The following is a 24,973-nucleotide window of genomic DNA, read 5'->3' on the forward strand; positions in this document are numbered from 1 at the left end:
TTAGCATTTGCCTATACGGCCTATGCCACGGACCGGGTGTTGTGCCAAAAAGTGATTGTCTGCCAAAAACTGATTTCCGGTATTTGCCAAAAACTGATTGCTCGTATTTAAACTGCTATAAGTAACTTGATGGCCTATAATATGTGAAACATATGTCAAATGCATCCCTCATGGATGACACAAAGTCATATTGAGCCACAAACAACATTCGTGTAACAAGGTAGAAGCCGCAATCAGTTTTTGGCAGTGACTTTTATAGAACCTTTATTTATGCAGTTAAAAAAAAATCTCATTAACATTAAAAATGTCTTTTGTAAGAGTAAGACAGCAGAAATGGCAGCAAATATTACAATAGTTCAGTAAAAATATTGTAAGTGGGGGAAAAGGACCGGATTGGTTATAATGTGAGTACAATAACACAGAGTTATAAAGATACTTGAAAAAACAGATAATATTTTAATTCTATATATAACCCCTTTGTAAACGCTGTTCACCGAAGTCTATTTACCAACATACGTAAAGATATTACACATAAAAAATACACGGAAACATTGGAAATCACTTTTTGGCAGGCAATCACTTTTTGGCACAACACCGGCCCTGCAGCTGCCAAACCTGCAAGACAAAAGTAATTTTGAGTGACGGCAAAGTGCGTTTTATTTTGAAAGGCTTTGGGAAAAGTGGCATTTTCAATCCGACTGACTTGACGGCGTTGAAGGAGCCAAATGCGCGTGAAAGTTGCCCGCTCCTCCCACCTCCATGAGGCTGATTTGGCTCCAGATATAAACACAGAGTTTCTATCTACGAGCTACGCTTCTCCCCGCTCTCACCTTCCTCACAACCCAGCAGTTCGCTCCAAGAGGCCGAAAAGGAGAGAATTACGCAGGAGGGGACGGTCTTTTCCACATTCAACAGGATGGAGGTAGAAACTATATATATGACTCCGAGCGCAGTCGTTATGCAGCCCGTGCTCTGCAGCCAGATGTTTTTAACATTTAATCTGGTTGTGTGTAGAGACTGTGTGGTTGAAATTAAGGCATTGCATCATAGGAGAGTTTATTTGTGCTCAGTATTATTACTGGGATATTTGTGGGGGAACTGGGACTTGTTTGCGCAATGTTTTAACAAATGTTTGACCAATGGTTCATTATGAGCGTGTCCTATGTCTTTACTAAGATGATCATATAGTGTGGTTTGTGATAGCAATCAGCACGTGATAGCAGCGTGATGTGCTTTTAAACTCAGACTCACTTTTTGGATTTTTCTTTTTGTGTGTGTGTGTGTGTGTGTGTGTGTGTGTGTGTGTGTGTGTGTGTGTGTGTGTGTGTGTGTGTTTTTGAAGCATAGAGACTAAAGACACACCAATTTTAACCTATTTGGCTCTGTGTGTTTGAGCCTCCGGCTGATATGCTTCAATAACAGGTTTGTGGTCACAATTTAACAACACAACAGCAGTGTAGAGGAAGGAAACGGAACTCTTAGAACATCTTTCACCAGATGCTGTTTTGCCGCGATGGCAAATTTACAGTTCAAACTGCTATTTTATTAATTTTAAGTCTTCTGTAAGGACTTTTGGGGGTTCCTGCCACTTCTCAGAACCCAAACTTTCCTTTACTCACTTGTGCTGAAGCTAAAAGAAAGAACACGAGCTCTTCTTTATGGTATAGGAAGTCTGTTCAGTCTTCCCCTGCACTGTGTGCTCACAGGTTCCCGGCCTCCTCCCTGCAAAACAAGCTGTTCCCTCAGACATCATTATTAAGTTTTTTTTAATCTCATGTGGAAAATAGCAGAAATACCCCTTTTCTCCAACCACAGAAGAAGACGGAGAACAAAACCGATCTCACATTCTTTAGAATTGCTTTCGACTTGTTCACCTTGCGAGTTTATTCGACTTTTTGTGTAGCAAATAGGGACCACCTTCAAATCTTGAAAGATAAGAGCGTTTAACAAACAAGTATTTATGATTTGAAATACTTCCAGTGAAATGAAACTGTTAAAATAAAAAATAATCAAAAACTGAACTTTCATCCTGAAGCAAAGCTTTGATGTGCATTTGATGCATTTTCTGTACCCTCTAAAAAAACCCAGTGTGACTTGATTTGGGAGCCTGTGAACAGCATATAGACCCGGATATTCTGCTATTACCTGTCAGCAGTTTCATGGATCTATTGATGACTGAGCTCATTTGGTCTTTCCGCAATTACCACAATTAGTGAAGTGAAATTTGTCATCCAAGTGTCTTTAGCTTAGTTTTGGATGTCACAAAGAATGGGTCACGGTCACAAATGTTGATTTACGTCACCGCCTTCAAGCCAGCCTAAGGAGAAGATTAACACATGGAAGTTCTTAAACTTTGTGTTTCCCTTCTAGGAACTCTAACTGTGTGTTTGTGTGTTTGTGTGTATGTGCACAAACACCTGAAAATTAGTACTGTATATGCATGTGTGGTGGTTTTCCTCTCATGGAAAAACATCCCCACAGCTGGAGGACTGAGTATTTGAGATCGCATTGCCAACCATATGGCATGCACATTTATTATGTAATCCTAAGTAAAGAGACCAATAACACAGAAACTCAGTCTGTACCAGCCAGACATTTGCTAATGAGTTAGTTTTTCCACTTTTGCATTACAACAACATGTCTTTTTAAATGGTGCTCGCAGCGCTGCAGTCACTGGTACATGTAGTCCATTGTCAAAGGTTGTATACTACAACTACAGACGAAAAGAGTAAAAAAAGAAAGAAAATAAACATGTATATTCCCGATCACCATTAAACTTGGTGACTTTTTTACTTTCACATGCACCTGTGGCTTTATTTAAATTCAGTTTTATTTAACTCGAAATCACAACAACAGTCGCCTCAAGGTGGTTAATGCTGCAAGGTAAAAATGGTACAACGATGCAGAACAAACCCCAACAATTAGACGACTGCCTAAGAGCAAGCACTTGGTGACTGGGAGAAGGAAAAACTCCTTTTTAACAGGAAGAAACTTCTGGCATTATTTATCTAAGCTCATGCTAATTTGCAAACAAAGGTAACAAAGGTTGTTACTCCAAGAATGTGTTGGAAAAAATACTTCAGTGGATAGGTAGGAATAAAACTGGGACATGTACTGCTGACATTTCAGCTCAAAAATGGTTGGCAAAAAATAAATGTACTCATGCCTGTGGTAATATACCCTCGGTTTTTATCTGAAAACGGTTTATCTCAAAGATATCACCGTGAAACTTTCCGAGTTAATTACTTTCTCATTTAAAAATGCAAATGAGGTACTATCTCACTAAACATACGCTACACTCATTTGCATAAATGTTAGACAATGTGTGGTAAAATAAACCCATATATGTGTGATTTGGACAGTGTTTTTTTTTTTTTTATTATTTAATTCCTGTTGATGGGCCTTGCCTTGTTTTCCTAACCAGTGCTAATGTGCCATGTTTCAGTACACCGAATGAATGGTCCACTCTGTAGCAAACATAAAACAGACACCTAACTGACCGTGAAACTCAGTGGAATGCAAAACACTAAGATCAAGGAAAGTGGAAGACACTGTGGCCTATCCTCTGAGTCACGGAGTCGTTATGGCTATATCTCCGTTTAAAGCACACACAGTGGGGTGTCTGTTCAATGTTTTGTGACTTTTACAGTTAATAAAATTCACTTATGTTTCCAAAACAGTTTTGAGCATTGTTGGGATGAGTTGGGTGACATTTGGACAAACAGCCAGCATCTTGTAGTTAACTTATGCTTTCTATAGGCTAATTACTTATTACTTATTTTAACTTTATTTTTGTTATACAAAAGCTTTGACTTCCAAAAGGATGTAATCGCAAAATAATTTCATGCAGAATCTTATTGCTCTTTGCAGTTTTTCTTGATTATTTCACAATGCATGCAGTTTCCCTGGGGATAACAGTAACAGGGTGAAAATAAACACTTTTTTGGGGGGCCTAACTTAACTGTTGTTGACATGAGAGTTGGACTATGCTCATTACAAAAAAGTAACTTGCACTCCTTAAAAATGCTTAGATTCTCTGATAATGTTTGCAGTGCATGTTCCCAGATGAAGATGCAGATGCACTGTATGAATGAGTGCAATGATTATTTTCTGGAGAGGGAGACGAAGATTATTGTCTGCAGACAATAATCATCCTCCTTAGTATGACAATAATCATACTAGGAGTCGGTGGCGGTTCATTCAGCAAGAAGTGAGCTGCAACAATAAAAGATGAGATGATCTAAAAAATGGAGTTGGAGGGGAAAAAATCAGAACTGGGTAAATTTATAATATTTTTCACGCCTGAGGGATGCACACAATGTGTTTGGTTGACAAATGGGCTTGATTCTGCAGCTGGCTGAAGCAGTTTAATTGTTCCCATCAGATGTGAAATTGCCCAAGTTTAATTCAAAGTAAGGCATTTTATGTCTCCTTGTGTTGCATATGTCTACTCTCTGCTTTGCTGCTTGAAGTTACTTCTCCACGTCGACCCTCATTATAGCACCTCGAGTCATAGGAGGCTATTTGCACCTTTACGACCGATCAAATGATTCATTAAGCCCCATAATCCTCTAAATGCTTTTGCTGCGTTTTACTGCAACACTTTTGTTCTTTTCCTAAACAATGTTGTTATTTGCAGCCCACACAGACCAAAAGGTTCTGCTATCAGGACGAGACTTCGTCAGAGCTAACAGTTCAAAGCAATGCGTGAAGCAGAGAGATACTGTGTGTGGGGTGGGAACTACAGAAGAGATAACGCAGAGGACACTGATATGTAGAAGCAAAACACGCATGTTGTTTGCCCTTAAAAATTACACCATGAACGCATGCATGTACACCATGAAGAAATCATTGTAATTTGAATGCTGGCAACACAACTTCTGGCCCAGCTTTGTTATTGCAGGCAAGTTCTTGAGATCTTCATCTTGACAGAGCTGACAGGGTACAAGTTATTGCAGTCAAAGCCATTTAAGTTTGTAAAGGCCGGGGGGGCTGTTTGTGCTGTCTTAGACATCTGCAGCTTCTCAAACATGCTGACTTTTCAGCGCAAAGTCTAAAAAATGTGAGGTACGTGCAGAAGGATTTTGAGAACAGTGAGCCAAACAGAGGAAGTGGAAACTACAAAAACACTATCATCATGAGTTTATACATTTCTTACAAATCTCCCTGCAGAACAGTTAACCCCTGCTACCTGCACCTCTTCAACCACCCTCTTCTAAATGTGGCATTTAGCCATGCTCTTGATTTCCTTTTTTGGCAGAAAGTAGTGCAAATGCAATAAATGCTGCAAGATGCACATAGTTTGCAATTGCCCTTTTTCCCACATTTACTTTTGCATTTTTCTTAAAAAGGAAAATCTTGCAACCTCTTTAAGATGTTGAATATTTATGATTTCATCATTGTTGCTTTATTATTGAATGTACTGTGTGAAAGGTATTGAGATTTTTAGGTTGTTGTAGCTTGGAAGACACGTGCATCCTGTGGGTTTGGGCATGTACAGTCATGTGAAAAAGAGTTTTCATAGCACTTCATGCAGTCTTGTAAAAATCTATGTAGGCCCAACAATTCAATATCTTTTTTCTGCTGTGGCAAAAATTCAAAGAAATTGTTTTCTGTATGACTTTATCAGTCTCTCGCATCGCTGTGGAGGAATTTCGGCCCACTTTTCTTTACAATGTTCTTTGAGTTTTGTGGGCATTCGTTTATGCACAGCTCTTAACATCACACCAGCGTGTTTCTGTCAGGCTGATGTTTGGCCATTTCATTACAGATTTTCTGGGAAGTTTGAAATGATCGTCCTGTTGAATGACCCAGATTCGGTCAACCTTTAGCTGTGTGACATATAGCCTCACATGTGACTCAAGAATACTGCGGTGTACATAGGAGCTGCTGTACGAGTCAATGACAGCAAGATGTTATCTGGCTGCAAAACAAGACCAAATCATCAAAAGTCTTGTGGTTTGTTCAGTTAAACATAGCAAACCTAAACTGTGCCACCATGTTCTTTTTAGAGACTTTCTACTGCCAGTAAAATTATGATTCAGTTTAAATGTTGTAGCAGGCTGATGTTAGGCTAACCTGTCCACATATACTGTTTGGAAACCTAATCAAATTTTTATAAATTCACTAAATAAGATTTGAAACTATCCTTAGTTAGTGTAGAACACAGGTGACATGTAGATACTACTCGGGTCTCTGTGGTTGTGGTAGTAGGGTAAAGTCAAACTGTAAGGTTTTCAGTTGAAACACAAATGACATCCTGCTGTACAGGGTGGTTGTTTGTTGCACAATCTCCGGTCTGAAAGCCTTAAGTTTGCTTGAAATGATCTAGAAACGCATGCAGTTCAACTCTCATTAGCAGAATATTGTGGTGCCAGGAATGGAGTTAAGAAAATGTTGGGAAGAGGAAGTGGTAGAGTAGTGGAAAAGTGGGAGGATTGAATTCCCAACAGAAAGAAATCATGGGGAAAAAATAATGTTTTATTCACAAGCAGCATATATAATGTCACTGTCTACATCCAGTTTCATACTTATGTGCCACTTCAAATCCCTTTACTCCATCACTACACTATTCAGGCTATTGCCAAAATATGATCGCTATGCCTGAACAGATCCCAGATCCTCTGGCACACTGCAGGTACCATGTAATTAAAGTGACTTCACTGAATGATGTCATCCCGTGACTGTCTGTGTTCTTTAGTCCACAATGTCAACCATCTGATTCACTATGCTGATGGCTTGTCATTGTGCTGTTTGGATCAGAGTGAATGAGAATACCAGAGCCCTGTGAGACTCACTAAAGTTTTCCTGAATAAGTTCAAATGTTTGGGAGCTGTAATCTCTACCATGAGCTGTTCACATATTCTGGTAGCTTTTGTTTCTCAGATTCTTGTTAAACAGTGCATTCCCACATTAACAATTTCTTAATCAAATCGCAGTTAAAGTCACTTGGGATATTGATATTGTTGGTGCATTTATCACATTTGAGAAAAATGTGTTCTGGCCTTCTGGGTATTCTTGGGAAAAATAACTTTATCTGCAGCTTTCTGTTCTCGGGTCATTTGGATTTGTTTTCCTTTTCTCTGGATGCTTATTTAATATTTGTCTCCTCAGTCGACAGTGTTAGGCTGTGTCTGCAGTACCTCCCATTTCCCCGGAGGCTGCAGCAACAAGTGAATGAGTTTGTCCATTTACCTCATCCCTCTGATTCAGGACCTTTTATAACACTAGCACACGTAAGTGAAAACACACAACGGTGGTGCCAGTAATGGGCAGTGGAAAACTGACATATTCAGATGAGGTCTGGTCCAAAAACACATCATGTTTTCCTGGAAATGCAGCTAGCAAGAAAGTGCCTGTCTGTTCTCTCGCCACTTAACATGTGTAGGCAGAAGGGAGCTGCTAACTGTGGTGGTTTTCCCCCTGGCAGAACACGCTGACTTGTGAAAAGTCTGCAGACTCAAACTGAAGCCATTAGGCTTGGTGAACCTATGGAACAAAGTCTTGCTGAACAGCTGTGTGCTGCATTTATCTTCACTTTCACCGATCCACACCCTGAGGCTCGCCAGTTAGACATTATTAGGATTGAGAGTTAAAAGATCCTGCGCCAGACAGCACCTTTATCAGCTCCTTTATGTACATGGCTTCTTGCTCTCAGACAATTGCACAAGCAGATATGTTTAAGATTTACGCAGACTAACATCATGTGCTTCTTCTCTCCTGCCTCTGGAAATGGGAATCACAGGAACGGACAATAACTGGTTTTGTGTGATCTGTGGTCTCTCTGTTCTCCTTCTGCTAGTCATACAGTAAACCTCGTGTCTCCATCCACAGCCTAAAAATTAAGGCACTGGTTAGCAATAACCTTTGTGTCTCTAAGCACAGCCCACAGAGAAAATGTGGAATTCGTAGATAATTTTCTTAGCAATTTCAAAATATCTTTTTAGCGCAGTATATTGATTTTAAAGAAATTGTAGCACCTTAATTTCTCAGTTAGTTATTTAAAGACACTGTTAAACCTCATAGGTAACCATAGAAACGTCTTCCTGATGGCAAACGGGAGTCTCCAGTTTTGGTCCCACTGTTAGTACAATTTTACTTTTTCTAATTTTCTCACTTTATCTATTGATTACTCTAGTAGATAATATCCACATTTTTCCTAAATCTCTTCAGGTGCATTCGTGTTCGACCCCAACCCTGTGACCACCCAGCAGAAGTGATATTTGACTGTTTGCCGTGCTCTTTGTATATCAGGGTACCCCAACATCACACACTCAGATAAATGAGGATTTAAAGTATTTGATGTGACTGCATCAAATATTTCCGTTCTCACGGGCAGTGTTAACTTGGCAGCAAATTTTGATTTAGTTATAATCATAATTTAGTATCTAAATTCCTTTTTTTTTTTTTTTTTTTTTTCCCCCCCCCATTTACTCTAGTTTTAGTTGACTAAATATCGTAACATTATTGTAGACTGGCTAAAACGAAGTGTTACAAAAGTTACAAAGCGTCTTATTTTCCTTAAATCAAAAGTGTAATGCGTCTACTCTTATTATCATCCCATGTGTTGACATTTTATCACGTATTCATGAGAAACAGGGAGCATGGGAGCTTGCCTCCTCCCGCTCCATTTGTCGGCGGCAGATCAAATTCATGTCTAACCTTACGGCACAAGGAGAGTACTTCTGGGTCACTTCCAAACTCGTCCCGCCTTTCTACACAAATTGATGAACTCTGATTGGATTTTGTCTGACCAGAACATTTTCATCTTGTTTTTATATGTCTACGCAAGTGTGAATACATTTTATCATAGTTTTTGTCCTTGTGCATTAGTTTTTATTTAGTTATCGTCAGGGGGAAAAAAGCTTGTTGATAAAAACTATGACTAAAAGAATTAATCAACGAAATTAACACGGCTCATCCATTAAGTACTGTCCCAGCATGACTAAAATGGTGACGTTACATCTCAGGTCAAAACTGGTCACCATATGACCACAAAGACTCAGTTTTATTGATATAGCGCACATTATATTATAAGGTAAATATCCTACAATAATAGAATTCAATGAATGGATTTTGTTTCCAAGTATTATACAGGTTCACTCTGACAAAACCAGACAAATTGAACCTTTTTTTTTTTTTTTTTTTTTTTTTTTTTAAACAAACTAAATCTTAGTGAATCCTCTTACATGGTGTTCTCCGGAAGTATTACAGCAGCCATGATGTTTATCTAAAATCTATTTAAATTGTTACATGGTAAATATGTTACACTGTCATAGATATCCTCTCCTTACAAAGCTGTGGTGTGAGCAGTACATTGTCTATCTAGACATCTAGACAATGTTTGAGAAGTATATTTCATCAGTGGCTTTCCTTCACACCTTTCAATTTCATATTGTTTTACAAACTCGACTAGATGTCAAAAAGACTGCAAAGCTGGTGGTTGTTCAGTGTGGAGATATTTGCTGGGGTGGGGGCTATAGTGCATATGTCTGCTTATATTATTGCGGTCAGTCATTTACTTAAAGACGATACACTTTACCTCTGATCCATTAAACGCCAGTCTTACTGAAAGCATCAAAATGCAGCTATTGAATGGTAAGAACACTTTTAATTTGTGCAAAAGCGAACCTAAATGAGCTATTTCCAGGAAGCTTTCTTGGATTTAAGCTGGGCCTGGTTTTGTGTGTGTCACACATGGGGCAATCGTGGCTCAAGAGTTGGCAGTTTGTCTTGTAATTGGAGGTTGCCGGTTCGAGCCCCGGCTCCGACAGTCTCGGTCATTGTGTCCTTGGGCAAGAAACTTCACCTGTTGCCTACTGGTGGTGGTCAGAGGGCCTGGTGGTGGTCAGAGGGCCCGGTGGTGGTCAGAGGGCCCAGTGGCGTCAGTGTCTGGCAGGCTCGCCTCTGTCAGTGCGCCCCAGGGTGGCTGTGGCTACAATGTAGCTTGCCGTCACCAGTGTGTGAATGAGTGGATGACTGGATGTGTAAAGCGCTTTGGGGTCCTTAGGGACTAGTAAAGCGCTATACAAATACAGGCCATTTACCATTTTAGAAGGCATTTCCTTTTTTAGATATGTTCAATTGCCCTGTATGCTAGATTATGGTATGTTTCAGATGTGGTCTAGCATGTCCAGGGACACACTCTCTTAGGAGCCGGGGGGTTACAGAGTAGAGCTGTGATCCAGGAAGCCTACACAGCTCTGGTGCTTTTTCCCAGGCCTAGAGCCCCAGAAATAGTTTGCCCTGCTCATAGTGAAACATAGTTTCCCACTCTTCCACTGAGCTTGGGGTCCCACCAAAGTTAAGCATGTGTAGTAGTGATAACCCACCAGAAGCCTTTTTGTCATCTTGGTGACACAGTTGATGAAGCTATATGTGTTCATGAGCTGAGAGGAAAAAGATTTTTGTCACTGGCGTTGTTAAGATGCACTTCATTTTTCATAAGAGTGCTGACTTTGTATCTGTAAAATGTTGTGAAACTCAAAGCTGATGAGAAACCTAATAAAACCACTGTTTTTACGTCCACAGACAGTATGTCGCATGGTCTTGGGTGTTACCTCAATATATGCAAGACTCTAGTTTTAAAGTAACTGCTGATGTGTTGATAATACACGTCTTGGATATTTTTACATTATGCATGAACAGAATTACATTTATCATCTTATATAAATGCGTATTAAGTGTCATTAAATTCGGGAGTTTTTATGGAGCGTGACATTTAGGGCAGGGATAGCTCAGTAGGTAGAGTGGTTGCCCCATGATCGGAAGGTCGGGGGTTCGATTCCCCTTAACAGCTACCCTGAGGTACCCCTGAGCAAGGTACCGTCCCTACACACTGCTCCCCGGGCGCCCAATGGCTGCCCACTGCTTCACTGAGTGAATGGGTTAAATGCAGAGAGCAATTTCCCCACGGGGCTCAATAAAGTACAATAATGTACACACTTTCTTCTTCTTCTTATTTTCGTTCCACATGAAGAAGCTCATTAAAGATAAGGGCTTACATAAAAGAAGGATGAAAGAATAATAATGCACCTCCAATTAGTTCTTATGAAGCTGTGCAGATGTTAAATAACTAACACTCCTAGACCCTCTTGACATTTACATATATCAATTTTACTTTTACTTGCTTCTCCATATTTTAATAATTTGTAGTATTTTTCCTGCACATAAGCAGTTTCAATTTTCCAACTGCAATCATGACTTTCTTCACCTAAAACATCAGCGCATAGATATACAAAACAAAGAGTTCCACTTCCTGTCCCCTGCACGTGTTTTGACTTTGTTCTCAAGGAGGCATTTGTTTTTGAAGGACAGGAAATAGTTAAACAATTAGAGGTTACAAAATAATGGCATGACGAGTGGGTGGTCACTTGTAATTATTATTTATCGTGAATGACAAAAGAGATTTCAGGAAAAGGGCTGGCTCTGGATTAGAATGCAGAGAAATGTTACGAGAGGCACTGCGAGGCTCGCTGGTGCCATTACGTATTTGGGTGGAGGGAGCAAGGTGGTGAGGTCATGCTGAGAACAAGGGGGGGGAAGGAAAATAAGGCGTGTGATTAAAATGTGGAATGTGTCTATCTATGAAGCCTGGGAGATCCATGTTTTCATGGGCCACAGTTCAAAATGTGCAAGGCGGGTGAACTGCGAGTGCACACCCAGGAAATGTGACTGGAATCGCAGATGTGAGGAGAGGCACGAGCTTTTTAGTGGTCAATAAAAGTATGATGGTAATGAGATGTAATATGAAAGCCACAAAGAGACAAGGAGGGGTCCCACAAGCAGTGAATATAATGCAAACCATTAAAAGGCTGCATCATGCACTGGAATTTGCACAGTCCTGGCATAACTTCGACTGCCAACTTATGCAAACAAATAGCTCAGCTAATGCACGGTTCCAATACTTGGTATAACATGCACCTAGACCCTGGGAAAAAAACTAGTACTGATGTTGTTTTTCTCAATTTAGATTTAGGTCTGACACAGTCAGCAAACTTATTACTTAAGCCACGGTAGAGTGGAGTTACTGGCCATCAAAGCAAAGTGCGGAGGAGGGATGTTTAGCAATCAGCTTGGGAATAGTGGGAGAGACTGAAAGTAAAGCAGCCAAGAAGTGATAACAGTTTGAAGCAGAGGACAGGTCCCTCCTGTCACAGGCTGCAGCGTGATGTGGAACAGCTGCAGAGACCGAGCGAAAGAGGGGGGGGGGGGGGCTCACTTCCTGTGCTTTCTAGATGAGATCCTCTAAGGACCTGACTAAACCGGCACGCTGATGGAGTCTTGTTAAGAAGAAGGAAGCGAAAAACTTCTTTTTTTTTTTTTTTTTTTATTTAATCTTAGAACATGATTTGTGTTCTGCTGCCTTCTGCACATGCCATGTTTATTAAAATGGATGATGTTTTAGCTCTGTTTGTTCAGCAAGTTATACCCCTTTGTTACAACATTCAGCTTAGACAAGTAGGGGGGGGTGTAATTAAAAGTGCCTTTCAGTTCCACAGTTTGGTTTCCATGACAAAGTCTTGATGCACTATTATGTTTAAGGTTTTGATTTTTTCATGTTATAGTATATACACACTATATAGAAATATTGCTTAATATTATCATATTATTCACTGTTCTTGTGTCACGATTGTGGAATTGTCATTAACCTTTGAAGTCTGTGTGTGAAATACTAAAACTAATTATTATTTTTTTCAGTATATTTAAGTTTTCATACAGTATTTTTCACTTTTTCTCCTTTTTTCTTTCTTTCAGAAGAATTCTCCATCCAAGCCGTCGGTGGCTGAGCTGGCCGGAAAGTTCAAAGGTCATATTCTTCCAATACCCAACTCAAATGGCGAGGTAATGCATTTTATTTGTCCTGTATAACAAAACAAAAGTCTATAAACATGTATGTCCGTGCAGAACATTATTCAAATATATGTGCTTTCTTAAAGGAAGCAGTTAGTGAATCATTGCTCGTTCTCCTCCCTTAAATTTGTAGCCTCGAAGACGACCTCCGTGTTCCCTGAAGTTGCGAAATCAAACGGATGATAACGACGAGTCAGATGTGAGTCACCGCGTTCGTTCATTGACCCGCGTGTTACGTTTGGCTTCTTGAAAGTCCCCAGAAGACAGACTTGGATTTGTTTACTGTGCATGTTCATTGCAGCCTCACAGTTTCAACATAGTGGGTAGTGTAATGTTGATAAATGTGGTATTTTATTATTTGTGTTTTTGGTTTTCTTCTTCTGCCTCAATCATTGGGAAAGGCCTGTTGTTTTTCCTCCCAGTAAAATGACAACATGCCAAACAAACTACGCAAATCTATCATTGAGTTATGGGCCAATAAAAAGCACAACAGAAATGTTACATAAGCATAAAAAACAATAAAAATGTATATTTTGTTAGTAACAAAACTGAAATATGTTTAAATGTATATAACAATTCTTAGCATCTGGTAGGACATATGCCTTAATGGGCTACTTTATAAGAAAAAGCGCCTTAAAGCACAATCAACCAATGCTCTTAGTAAATATTAACTTTTGATAAATATTAGCTTTTAGCAAATATTAGTTGTGAATCCACTGTATGTTTGTCTTTCATTAACTGTGTTCTCTGGCAGAAATCTGCTGTTCCACCAAATCCCATTAAAGTCAAGCTGAAGAACTCTGCCGTCATTGAGAAACTGCAGGTTGGTGCAACACATGGTTCATTGGTGAAGGAGGGGGGGAAAAAGCTGCAAAGCTCACTAATGATGGGTTATTGCAGTGAGTATTCAGGAGTCTGTTTTTTAAAGCATTACTGCCACCCGCTGTTCTGTTTTCACTGGTGCCTGAGCCGCTCACATGCAGGGAGGTAAAAGGGGAGAGGCTTGTGCCTTATGCAGCAATCTGCACAGATTAATGAGCTAATTGGATCACAGACTACAGAGGTTCTGGCGAGGCTTTAACTTGCTACTTGAGTTCCTTTGGTTTGCAATTTCACACGGTGGGCAGCCATGGGACAAAAGGGCTGCCGATTCTCCCTCTTTCTTTTCTCTCCGGTGCAGGTAGGACATCAGTTGGCGGGGTTAATTTGTCGGCTATTTGTAGCACTTTGATTTTTCAAGGACAGACTTATAGCAGTGACATTTTAAGACCGGAATGTTGTAGTTGTACGCAGAGCAATATCAAGTAGGTAGGCCTGTAAAGTAATGAGTTAAATTCAGTTTTCAAAGAACGATGCTCACGTTGTGACTGGAAATATTATTTACACATGTTCAAAGAAATGCTAGAGTTTAGTTTCTGCTTCACCTAATCTCCTTATAAAGCAAGTTCTGTGTTTCAGTAAACTGTTATTCTGGTATGTTTATAAGTTATTGAAGTTTAAAATTCATGGAAGAATTTTAGTATCTTGGCTTCAGGATCTTCCCTCCTGCCCTTCAGGCCAACCTCGCTCTGTCACCCACTGCTCTGCTGCCTTCACCAAAGACTCCAGAGGTGAAACTGCCACAGGCACCGCTGTCCCCCACCATGCCCTGCAGCCGCCTGAGCCCTCTGACTCCCACCCTGCAACCCTTGCATCAATCCAGTGAAGAGGAGGAACCCATCAGCTTCGACAGCCCTCCTGAAGGGACCCCATTGCCAAGCATCAACAAGGTGCTGTGTGCTTCCTCCTTATAGTATAGTTAGGCTACTTTTATCTTATTACTTTGAACTTTCAGAAGGCCAAAATGCACCTTACATGACACCTTTAACTTTCTTTTATGTTTCGTGGTGAATTTTGTGTGACTTTTGTCACAAAATGACCAACATGAGTTGCTGTCACATTGAAGCCCCGTGTTTCTCACGCTAATTGCCGAATAAGCTGTGATACCACAGCCAGGTACATTTCCCCCCCATCCCTACTGACGTGCTTCTCAGTGGGGGTTCTGCAACGTCTGTTTAAACAGGCCGGCCTTGGATAAGCTCAAGCAAGATGCTCCTGTAGTTCATGTGTGCTCCTGCTGGGTGGATTGAGGATGTAATCCCCTTAGCCTAGTTAGAGTCCCTGGGTGTCATTTGTTTGGTGCTGTCACGCATATGCTGATTAAACCTAAACAGTTACTTGCATCATTTAAAGCTGAAAACCTGCACACTCTTACAGATGTAAAATTAATCCTTTTGCTTATTTTTTCCACACAGACCCGCGCACGACTGTCATTTAAAAGGCGACTGCCCACAAGACAGCACAGGAGATCAGCTGGAGAGGAGGCGGAAGGCTTCGGGAGTGGACTGTCCCCATGTGAACTGTGCAGCCCAAAAGAAAATGGGGTCAAGAACCAGGTTTTGGACAGCCCATCAGAGGAAGCTGAATGTAGTCTTAAAGAAGCTGAAAACAAGGAAGGGGACTGTGAAACTGCAAACGCTGAAATGACAAAAAGCGACCACGACAACAGGGAAGACATGGAGCATGAAGCAGAACAAGACCGAAGCTCTGATGCTTCGAAGGAGGAACAGCAGGCTTCAGAGCCTGCCGAGCAGAAAGAAGGTGACATTAGGGCAGAAGAAAGGCAGGGAGAGACACCTCAGGAGGCAGATGAAGGAGGGAAGTGAGAGGGTGTGAATGTTTACATGAAAAATACCAAATATATGAATAAGTTATTCAGTGCTTTTCTGAGAAACTGTTAGAGAAATACTCCTCCTTAAGAGTTATTTTATTCAGGTTTTATCTCTTTATATCAGCTCTTAAGTCCCTCTGTCGCCTACTACTGGCTGATAAGTTAAAAAACAAAACAAAACACTGGAGAGTCATGAGAAGCAGCTGCTTGTGCACATGGAAATGAGTATGGCAGTTAATGCTGTATTCCCTGAGCACAGGAAACATCCATCATGTCGTACCAAGTCTGTAAGACTCCTGTTTTATAATTTTCTTTTTTAATGCAAATGTTTCTTTGTCGAAATGTCAAGAGTGCACTTCCATATCAGGAGTACCTGACACATCCACAGAAGTGTTTAAAGCTACCACGTTGTGGGTTGGTAAGAGGCAAAAATGTATTAGATAGTTCATATATATGTAAGCAGATATATAAATGCTTTGACGTCATACCAAAGTACTTTAAGCAAAGTATGTAATTTTAACTTAGTTGTTTTGTTATTAATGTATGTTGATCTATGCTTGTCTTTTTATTTTGTATACTTCAAAATATAGAAATCACAGTGCTACTGTGAAATCATGCACAGAAATGTTAAGAAAATAAACTGCTTCTTTCTTACATAACGAATACCTTTATGTTTTGTTTTTTCTTTTCCTTTTGTTGGATCGTCATGTATCAGTGAATATACCACATCCAAAGAAAACTGTTTTCCAAGGAATACAGGAGGGTCTTGAGGAGTTTTTAGCCAAAAAGTCAGAGTTTATATTAAGACACTGTCATTAATAAAGGGAAACTGTACTATTGACCAAATGCAGAATTGCCCCTATATAGCGCTCTTACAATTTCTATTTAGAATTCATGTCAGTAATGTTAATGTGTGTAAACTGTTGACTAATAGTGTCATTGCACCAATTAACATGAGACAAACTGCTTCTTGGCGATTAGCATTAGTCCGTGAAGTTAATGTAATTTTCTGCATTGGCTTTCTCTATTTTCAGCTTGAACAAAGCTCAGAATAAATGGAAAACAAAAGCCAGAGGATACTCCTTTAAGCATTAACAAATACCAAGAATGTCATCTGACATGTCTAAAAAAAAAAAAAAAAAAAAAAAAAGCTCCTTTATTGACACAAAAGGCGTGACTTATACTCACCGGACACTTTCACTTAGATTAGGTGCATCTTATTATCTTCTTATCTTATTATTTTAGCTTTGTGTCATGGTGTAACTCTGAATACTTTGGTTGTGAGGGGTGGAGTGGCCTTGATATGGCCTGCACCTCACTGGATATTTTTATCTTTGGACCAAAAGACAGCTTATCTGGCACAAACAACCATGCCGCGTTCAAAGTCACTTTAAATCATATTTCTTCCCTATTCTCATGCTCAGCTTAATCTTCAGCATGTGCCTTGTCCATGTCTAACAACACTGAGTTGCTAACAAGTGTACATAAGAATGCGTATGTCGGCCTCTGGTGGTAATCCGGAAGAGGTTACAGTAATTCCTAAACCTGTTTCAGCAGTGGAATAAAACTTATCTTCAATGTGTAAATATCTCGTTTATTTGTATCGACCGTTTTTGAAGTCGTTGTTCAATTCAAATCACAATAATAGAAACAACAACAACAAAAAAACAGCTTTCTGAAAGGTCATAAGTTCACATGATCCGAACCACTGATAAACTGAACCACTCCTGCAAGGACAGAGTAAATATATGGGTCATCAAGAGATAAACCAAACAATAAACGTTATGTGGAGCCATGCTTTGGTTAAGCAAATACTTACGTATCATAAAAAGCACTCGAGCGCATAGCTGCCAACAGATTGAAGAATACTGAAAAAAATCACGTGGGCTGCAAAGAAAAGCATAAACAGCAGTGCTTACGGGTACATCTGCATTATATCTAACTCTGTAACGTAATTCAACAGAGAAGCTGCTTATCAATCACGCATTGGTGTGCCGCTGGCCAGCTGTTATAACGTCATGAGTCCTTCCAATGTTTCCTCCCAAGTTTCGAAGTCGCACCGCCTCTCCGCTCCACCGAAACTTCAAGACTCACCTGTCAGACTTGAGAAGGACACGCAGGGAAGGAAGATTTCGTGGCTCGTCTGAAGAAAAGCTTTCCCAGAAGCTGTCTTGAGTAACGATGTGAAGTCACTGACTGGTGTTATTCAGGAACTGTTAATATACTTTGAGAATCTCAGCTGGGACGTTAATGTCACCGCGGTCAGCTTGTATTTATTACCATTAAAAGTTGAGGCGCATAGGCACTTCCGGGTTGGAAAGAATCTTGCCCAGGATCACCATGGTTGATATTCAGATGGAAATGTTGAAATCCCAAGCTGAATTCGATGGAGCACCGGTTTCACGTGCTCATGGGGTGAGTAAATGGTATAAATATGTGAAATTCTGTTTAATGGCATTCTTATTTTGAATAATAGCGTTATTGGTCATGATATTTTATGAAATACTGTCTGTATGTTTAATCACCTTGTAATAAGTCCTCCAGCCCTCTCTGTGCGAATAGAAAGTAAAACAAAATGCTCCTTCTTTCCTGTATACTCTACTCTGTAATACTACTAAAATTATACTAACGTCTTATGTAGACGGACGAGTTAATTATGTATTTTCATACTGTGTGTATGAAGAGCAGGAATGCATTAACAGCATGAAATGAAGGAGCCCACATGCTCTTCCTGTGTGCTTGAGGGTGTAACATGGCTTAGGATTCCAGTCATAATACAGACTCAATTCTTGAGCAACTTTGTTTTCACTCATTGATGTGAAAGTTTAGTTTAAAGGATCAAAAACCAGTTTTTGAAATCCAATGAAAAGTAGCTTCAAAACAAAAGTAATTCTATTCAAGTGCTTTTAAATGTGAGGAAAATATGACCCAAACTCACAGCTCAACACAGTATTGAGTCATCACTTCACTTCTTTATATTGTGCTTCCAAGGAACTGGATTTTCTTGTATTTCTTAACTGTCTCGAGCAGTACTTCTCCACATTTTCTGAAGGTCTTTCAAAGTATTCTTTGGACATTGGCTGCTTTTCCACTCATTTTCAATCCAGTCCTTCTGCCTAACTAATTTAAGAGATTTTTGGGGGGTTAACACTGACCTATGAATCATTCAAGCATAGAAAAGGCAACTAACTCAAGGGATGAACCAGTGTTTTCTCTACAGATAACATATTTAAAGACAACAACCATTTTAAACTGCATCTTGTGCTTCTAGCAGCATGTCACTAAAACACACTCTATGAAAAATGCCAACAATAACACAGTTTAACAGGCATGAAATAGTACAAGGTGATTCTGAAAGAGCTGTTAACTGAAAACATGGAATATCTCAGCATGATGTGCAGGGTGTCCTTATTAAATTGAGGAAACTGGGAAAGTGGAGGACAATCAAGAAACAGCAGGCATAAAAACTACCTACAGCAGATTATTATTATCTTAAAGTCACGTCCTTAAGAAATGAATACAGAAAAGTCCAATTTTGATCCACCATGCAATACTATCTGGAAACTGTCTTGCAGTGGCTTCATTTTTCAGCGTGACCGTTATCCCAAACACTCTGGTACCTGGATAGAAAACACACACACAATGGAATACTGTCAGTCATGGACTGGCCTCCCTGGAGTATGGACCTCACCATTATTAAAGCAGGGTAGGATTAAACAAAGGCAGCCAACATCCAAAGAATAGTCCTGAACATCCTTCAAGAAGCCTGGAGATCTATTCCTTTAAAGAAATGGGAAGAAAGCATCCTAAGAGAGTTGTGACAAAGATTTAAGGTGGCCATACCAAATATTGATTTTCAAGCTTTTACAAATTTGTAAAAACTCTGTTCTTCCCTTATGTACTCCATGTTCTTTCTATTCTTACTCATGTTTCAATAAATCACTGCACCTTTGTCCCATTTTCCTTGTAAAATTAAAAAAAGAGGGAGCTGGCTCAAGAATTGTGGTATCTTTTATAAATATCCCCAAATTTTTCACCCTCTAGGGGACATGTGTTACATATGGTGATGCCAACACGAATTCCAGTCCAACCGAAGCAGAGAGTCTCCTGCAACCCGTAAGCAGTTTTCACTAAAGTTGTGCTCTATTTATTTTAAACTATTATTTTATTCTCTATTACACAATGAGAACTACATATTTTTGAGTATGACCTTTCTATTTTTTGAGCAGAAGACAAAAGCAACCGTAGAAGGAAAAGAAACCTCTCACTTTCCCTTCTTGACTTCTATATTTAGTGAAGGAAGTGAGCAAAGTGATGATGCCATCTTTTTTTGTGTCCTGCTAGAGAAATGGTACTAATGGAGTGCAGACATCTTCATGTGATGTAGAGTCTCAAAAATCTGGAAAGGTATGAAAGGTGCTTTTTTTTTCTTGGGTATTACCTCTTGTGGTTTGGAATAAAGAGGCATTATTTTTTGGTATTTGTCCCAGTTTTTTATGTTTTCATCTTAATTTAATTAAAATGAATTGTGATCTTTTGTTTTTTTATGTGAATGACTGAAAAAATGAATATGTGTATTCTGAATTGGTGCATGTTGGGAAAAGGTTTGAGTGCCTGTATATTAACTGACTAGAAATCTAAGTTAATGACAAACCTGCTGCCTTGTAAAGTGTATTCCATTTCATTATTTATATTATCTTCTAGGACTGCACTAAGCGTGGGATAAAGAAAGAGCTGAATGAGAAAGTCTTCTGGGAAATTAGATTATGGATGGTCATAATATTCATCCTCATTGTCATCATTGCAGTGATTTTTACTTCACTGGCTATATGTGCAGGTAAGGTTATGTTTTTTTTACTTGTTAGTGCTACGTTGTGGCGCATTCATTAAGATGGAAATGAATGAAATTTAAAAAAATATAATTTATGTTATGTGAAAGCATGAATATTGCAGGGAGCTACAATGCAGCATTTTTAACTATTCGAATTTTTCACTCACTGATTTCTCTTTGGGCAGCGATCCATCAGGATGAGGATGACATATTTGACCCTTCATCGTTTACAGTCATTCAGAATTTCCGTGGGAGCTTCCAGATGCCAAACCAGGTCTTCACAGACGAACTCGCCACCAATTCCTCCAATAAAAGCCAAACACTGGCTACAGAACTAGGAACAAAGGTTGGACCACTTATAACTTATATTTTATAAACGATGTACTTGATCTGTTCGTGTTAGCTGGTTGTATTTAGAACTTGCTACATACTCTGTATGGACAAAATCACTGGGCCATCTACAGATGACACCTGCTCGGCTATGGAAACCCATACTGTGATGATCCTGGAGTGCAGTTTTTGATTTAATGTTAAGGTCAAGGAAGGTTTTGGAACTTTGCATTTAGTCAGAAGAACATCGGCGCCTCAGCAGTCGGTGACCCTACTCTGCAACGTTACCACCGGTATCTGTGGTCTACCCCTCTGTGGCTGAGTTGCGGTTCCTAAAAACTGTTTTAAGAAGTAAATTATGGATGGTCACTCTAAGTGGTATTAACTACGTTAATACCACTTAGAGTTAAATGTGGAAATTAAACTTTAAGAGTTAAGGGAGGGGAATAAATTTCACAAACTGGCTTGTTGCAACTGCATCCTATTACAGCACTACGCTTTTTAGAACAACTCATTGTTTTACAAATATCTGTAAAGGCAGACTCTCAAGTGCTGGATTTTTCTGCACTTGTGGCAATGAGACTGAAAACACCTAAATTCAAAGATTAGGAGATCTGGCCCAATTCGTTTGTCCTTATAGTGAATGTACAAAATATCTTTTACAGTGGCTATATTAGATTTACTGGCAAACAGTGTAGCATTGGCTTTTGCAACCATGGTGCTTAGCTGGTGTATACACGGCGCAGTCCACGTGCCCTTGTTATATAAGGCAATTCAAGGATAGTTAATAGCTACGTTGTAAAAGAGGGTAATGTCATAGAAGATGTGCCGATGTCTGCACACTGATAGTAGCAAAATGAGCCAAAGTTTCATGGTATTCAGCTCAGTAGTTTTCTGTGCAATCCACCTGCAATGCACCAAAGAAACGAAACAGATGAATGACAACATTCCAGTTCAGGTTACAGCATGTTTTTAAGATAAACACAGTGATTGTTATTGTTTCATTCACTATGAATAGTGGAGTAACGATTCCCCCCCCCCCCCCACGGGCGCACACACACACACACACAAAAAAAGAAAGAGCAGTATTGTCCTGCAGGTTTTAGATCTCACCTTGGGTCAACACACCTGAATCACATGATTAGTTCGTTACCAGGCCTCTGGAGAACTTCAGGACATGTTCAGGAGGTAATTTAGCCATTTAAATCAGCTGTGTTGGTTCAAGGACACATCTAAAACCTGCAGGGACACCGGCCCTCGAGTTGGAGTTGCCCACCCCTGGTTTACACAAAACCCCAAAAACCTGTGTGTGCGCTTTATGCTTTCATCTTCTTCTGAAATTTTAATGTAAAAGCAATTAGCATTAAAATTGAGCTGAGAGAAAGGTAGGTAGGGGAGTGCCAGGCAAAACAATTTCCTGCTAATGCTTTCTCTTGCATGCTTTGTTCTGCCCCACCCAGCTCTCTGACCTCTTCAAAACCTCATATGCACTGGGGCGATACTTCATCAACGCAGAGATACGCGCTTTCAGGTAAATACGCGTCACACTCAGAATTTATGAACTGTGTATTTCGGTGAAACCACTGAATTTTGTGCGTTAAACTTCAGAAATGTTTAACCCTCCCCCGCAGGAACGGTTCAGTCATTGCTGACTACAAGCTGACATTTCACATGCCTGAAGAGGAGAAAGATCAGCTGAGGAATTTTACTCTGAGCAGGGAGATGGTGTACAACGTGTTCAGACAGTTTCTTTATGACCAGGAATCTGAATCGGACCCAATGTTCATTGATCCAGCTTCCCTAAAAATGGTTTTAGGAAACTGAGGACAAGAAGTTTACAGCGAGACCAGAAAACCAGTTCTTGGTTTCTTTTTAGTTTTTATGAGCCACTAAACATCCGTGATGTCACGTCGATGTCATTGTTTTCTCATGAGTCTGCATATGAGACGTCTTTACCACAGGAGGCTACATGACCATTGTTGCGCCACCCCGCAAGTAATGGTAGTCATGTGTGTGTTTGTGTGTGGGATATTTTTTTAAGGTTAAAATATAACCTATAGTCAAACTCACAAAAAATGGAAAACAAACACAAAAAACATATTTTTATTGAAAGAAATACATTGAGATATTGTACTTAAGATTTCACTGTGTTTTACTGTTCATAGTTTACTGCATTTACATGTCAGTTCTTTAAGTTCCTCGACTCTCACTGTGATATTTGTACATAAGAAAACTGGTGTATATTTGTAATGGAAGTATTGAATTTACCTGTGCTGTTATTTTTGGGCTTTGCGACTTCATTTGCAAAGCCCTAAAACACAATTCAATCAACAGTTTAATAGGAAATGAACAGGAAAATGAGTCATTTGCTTATTATTACATAAAGGCTGCGCATCCCTTATAAACTGTGCACTCTATACACAAATTGTTTTGTGTACTATAGCACGAGAACAGTTTTATTGGGCAAGCAAATAGTTGGGACCCTGTTTTCCCCTTCACTGTTTGTTTTGGTAGTTGAACACTAGGGGGAGCATTTTCCACCGGACAGTTGAGGGATTTTGTCTCTCTCTTGATTCCTTTCTCTGGCTCAGTTTGCAGAGAACGGGAATTCACATTGTAAATACTACAGAGCAGGGAGCAGGTTATTGCAACGGTTTTGGCAACAGTTTATGTTGTATGTTTTTAATTTATTTTTTGGCTACTGTGTCAGTGATTATGTCTGTATGTCTAAGATGACAGCTGTAATAAATGTTTGTATTTCCAAGGATAGTTGCTCCACACCAGACATTCAGTTCTCTTCACTTTAACTTGTTGAATTTCCAAGAATGTGTTTCCCAAATAAAGATATTACAGTCATTCCTTTAAAAGGCTAACCCCTTTTTACAACTGATGCAATAATGCAAATACTTATATGTGATTTAACAACTGTGGTGTTGCTTCCATGGAACTTACATTGCATCATTTACACAGCTGCACATTTCACTAAAACAAATTTTACGTCAGCAATTTTCTCAAACGACAAAAGAGACTTCCCGAGAAAAGGAAGTATTATGTATTACACGAATTACTAATAACACTATATGGAAAGAAATGCTGAGTTTTATTTCTTGTTCTTCTTTTTCCTAGCGGGGAAATACAGTTTTACATGTTCACAAACAGCCATCCTGCATGACAGTCACATGGTGGTCAAAAGGTTAAGTTTAAACAGCAGCGCATCTGTGGGATCCAAAACCTTTCAACAGCTGGACATAAAACCACACCGCCCTGTTTGCTCTTTGAAATTCCCAAATATTGCAGATATTGGCACATTTTTGTTGAGACGGAATTTATTGATCCAGACTGGACAACTTTGCTCTGTGCTGTATTTAGAGTCGCGGAGGGGATTTTTTTTCTCTAAGTAAACATTTTACTAAATATGCTGGCAGCAGTGATAGCTCATGGGCACCATTCTGGCTGTCTATGTCTAACAGGTAGCAACTGCATGTCTTGCTTGTAGTAAAGGAGCTTTTTCTTCTGAATGCTATTTTAAGAATCAGTAATCATCCAAAGCCAGATTTACTCTAACAGGCACGCTGAGCTTTGATAGCCTTGTTTTGTTTTTTACTTCATGGTAGATCAGAGACCAGTCACAGAGTTCAGTGACAGGTCAACAGTGCTCGAAGAACGCGTATAATGTGTGTGCAACATTTTTCTGTATTCTTAAAAACTCAGATCATGCTGAGATTAAATTCACATGGAAAATGCATCATTATTAAACTTATGCTTGAAGAAGTCTAGCTGACTGATGATTAAAAATATCAGTCTTGGCAAAGGCAGCTCCTTTTTGCTCGCCATTGTTAGAAATGCAAGCACAATTAGCCTATAAGCGTCAAACACTGGGGTGGCAGAAAGCCATAGAAATGACAAGATTTGATTATTCACGACTTGTAGGAGAAAATCCCAAAATCAAAGTTATTAGGAGTCAGGAAAACGTACATTCATATGCATACATATTTGGCATAAATAATACCAAACTTTGGGACGGGACAGGCTTGACTGACAGACACCTAAATAGAGAGAGTTACAGTAATCAAGACGTGAGGAAATAAAGGCGTCGATAAGGTTTCCAGATCTTTAGATGACAAGATAGATAACATATATTTTTATTATAGGCTTTTAGTAACACAGTACCTAAAGATACAATTTCAAATCATTTTTTGCTAAATTTTCTGATATATGTAGACACAACATGGGTTCATCCCTAGTATTTG

General features: G+C 39.5%; 2 protein-coding genes across 3 annotated transcripts; both read left to right on the forward strand.

The window, feature by feature from the left end:
- Positions 1-771: 771 nt before the first annotated feature.
- LOC147315001 (capZ-interacting protein) lies at positions 772-16,225 on the forward strand. Of its 2 annotated transcripts, none has more exons than XM_086262145.1 (6): positions 772-922; positions 12,757-12,843; positions 12,986-13,051; positions 13,607-13,675; positions 14,409-14,621; positions 15,147-16,225. In XM_086262145.1, exons 1-6 carry the CDS (start codon positions 917-919, stop codon positions 15,555-15,557), a joined length of 852 nt encoding a protein of 283 aa, XP_086118271.1. In that variant the 5' UTR covers positions 772-916; the 3' UTR covers positions 15,558-16,225. The 2 variants fall into 2 exon arrangements, with proteins under 2 accessions (XP_086118271.1, XP_086118272.1); XM_086262146.1 differs by having other exon boundaries at positions 856-922; positions 12,760-12,843.
- A 1,286-nt stretch (positions 16,226-17,511) lies between these two features.
- On the forward strand, positions 17,512-23,495 carry c15h3orf52 (chromosome 15 C3orf52 homolog). Its single transcript, XM_086262147.1, has 7 exons — positions 17,512-17,977; positions 19,607-19,678; positions 19,907-19,969; positions 20,267-20,399; positions 20,579-20,739; positions 22,184-22,254; positions 22,355-23,495. The coding sequence occupies exons 1-7, from the start codon at positions 17,903-17,905 to the stop codon at positions 22,545-22,547; spliced, it is 768 nt and encodes a 255-aa protein (XP_086118273.1). The 5' UTR covers positions 17,512-17,902; the 3' UTR covers positions 22,548-23,495.
- Positions 23,496-24,973: the final 1,478 nt, after the last annotated feature.

Source organism: Aulonocara sp. 'chitande type north' Nkhata Bay, linkage group LG14 (genome assembly GCF_057382095.1).
Source record: "Aulonocara sp. 'chitande type north' Nkhata Bay isolate Kocher_YH1m ecotype deep benthic linkage group LG14, A_spYH_male_GT1.1, whole genome shotgun sequence".
In the NCBI taxonomy this organism is placed as follows: Eukaryota; Metazoa; Chordata; class Actinopteri; order Cichliformes; family Cichlidae; genus Aulonocara; species Aulonocara sp. 'chitande type north' Nkhata Bay.

Bases quoted from the DNA above. Each gene is read 5' to 3' on its own strand.
- c15h3orf52 (XM_086262147.1), top strand. From the start codon at position 17,903: ATGGTTGATATTCAGATGGAAATGTTGAAATCCCAAGCTGAATTCGAT. The intron at 19,679-19,906 runs GTAAGCAGTTTT...GTGTCCTGCTAG, and splicing joins CAGAGAGTCTCCTGCAACCC to AGAAATGGTACTAATGGAGT. The intron at 19,970-20,266 runs GTATGAAAGGTG...ATTATCTTCTAG, and splicing joins AGTCTCAAAAATCTGGAAAG to GACTGCACTAAGCGTGGGAT.
- LOC147315001 (XM_086262145.1), top strand. The intron at 12,844-12,985 runs GTAATGCATTTT...TTAAATTTGTAG, and splicing joins TACCCAACTCAAATGGCGAG to CCTCGAAGACGACCTCCGTG. The intron at 13,676-14,408 runs GTTGGTGCAACA...CCTGCCCTTCAG, and splicing joins CCGTCATTGAGAAACTGCAG to GCCAACCTCGCTCTGTCACC.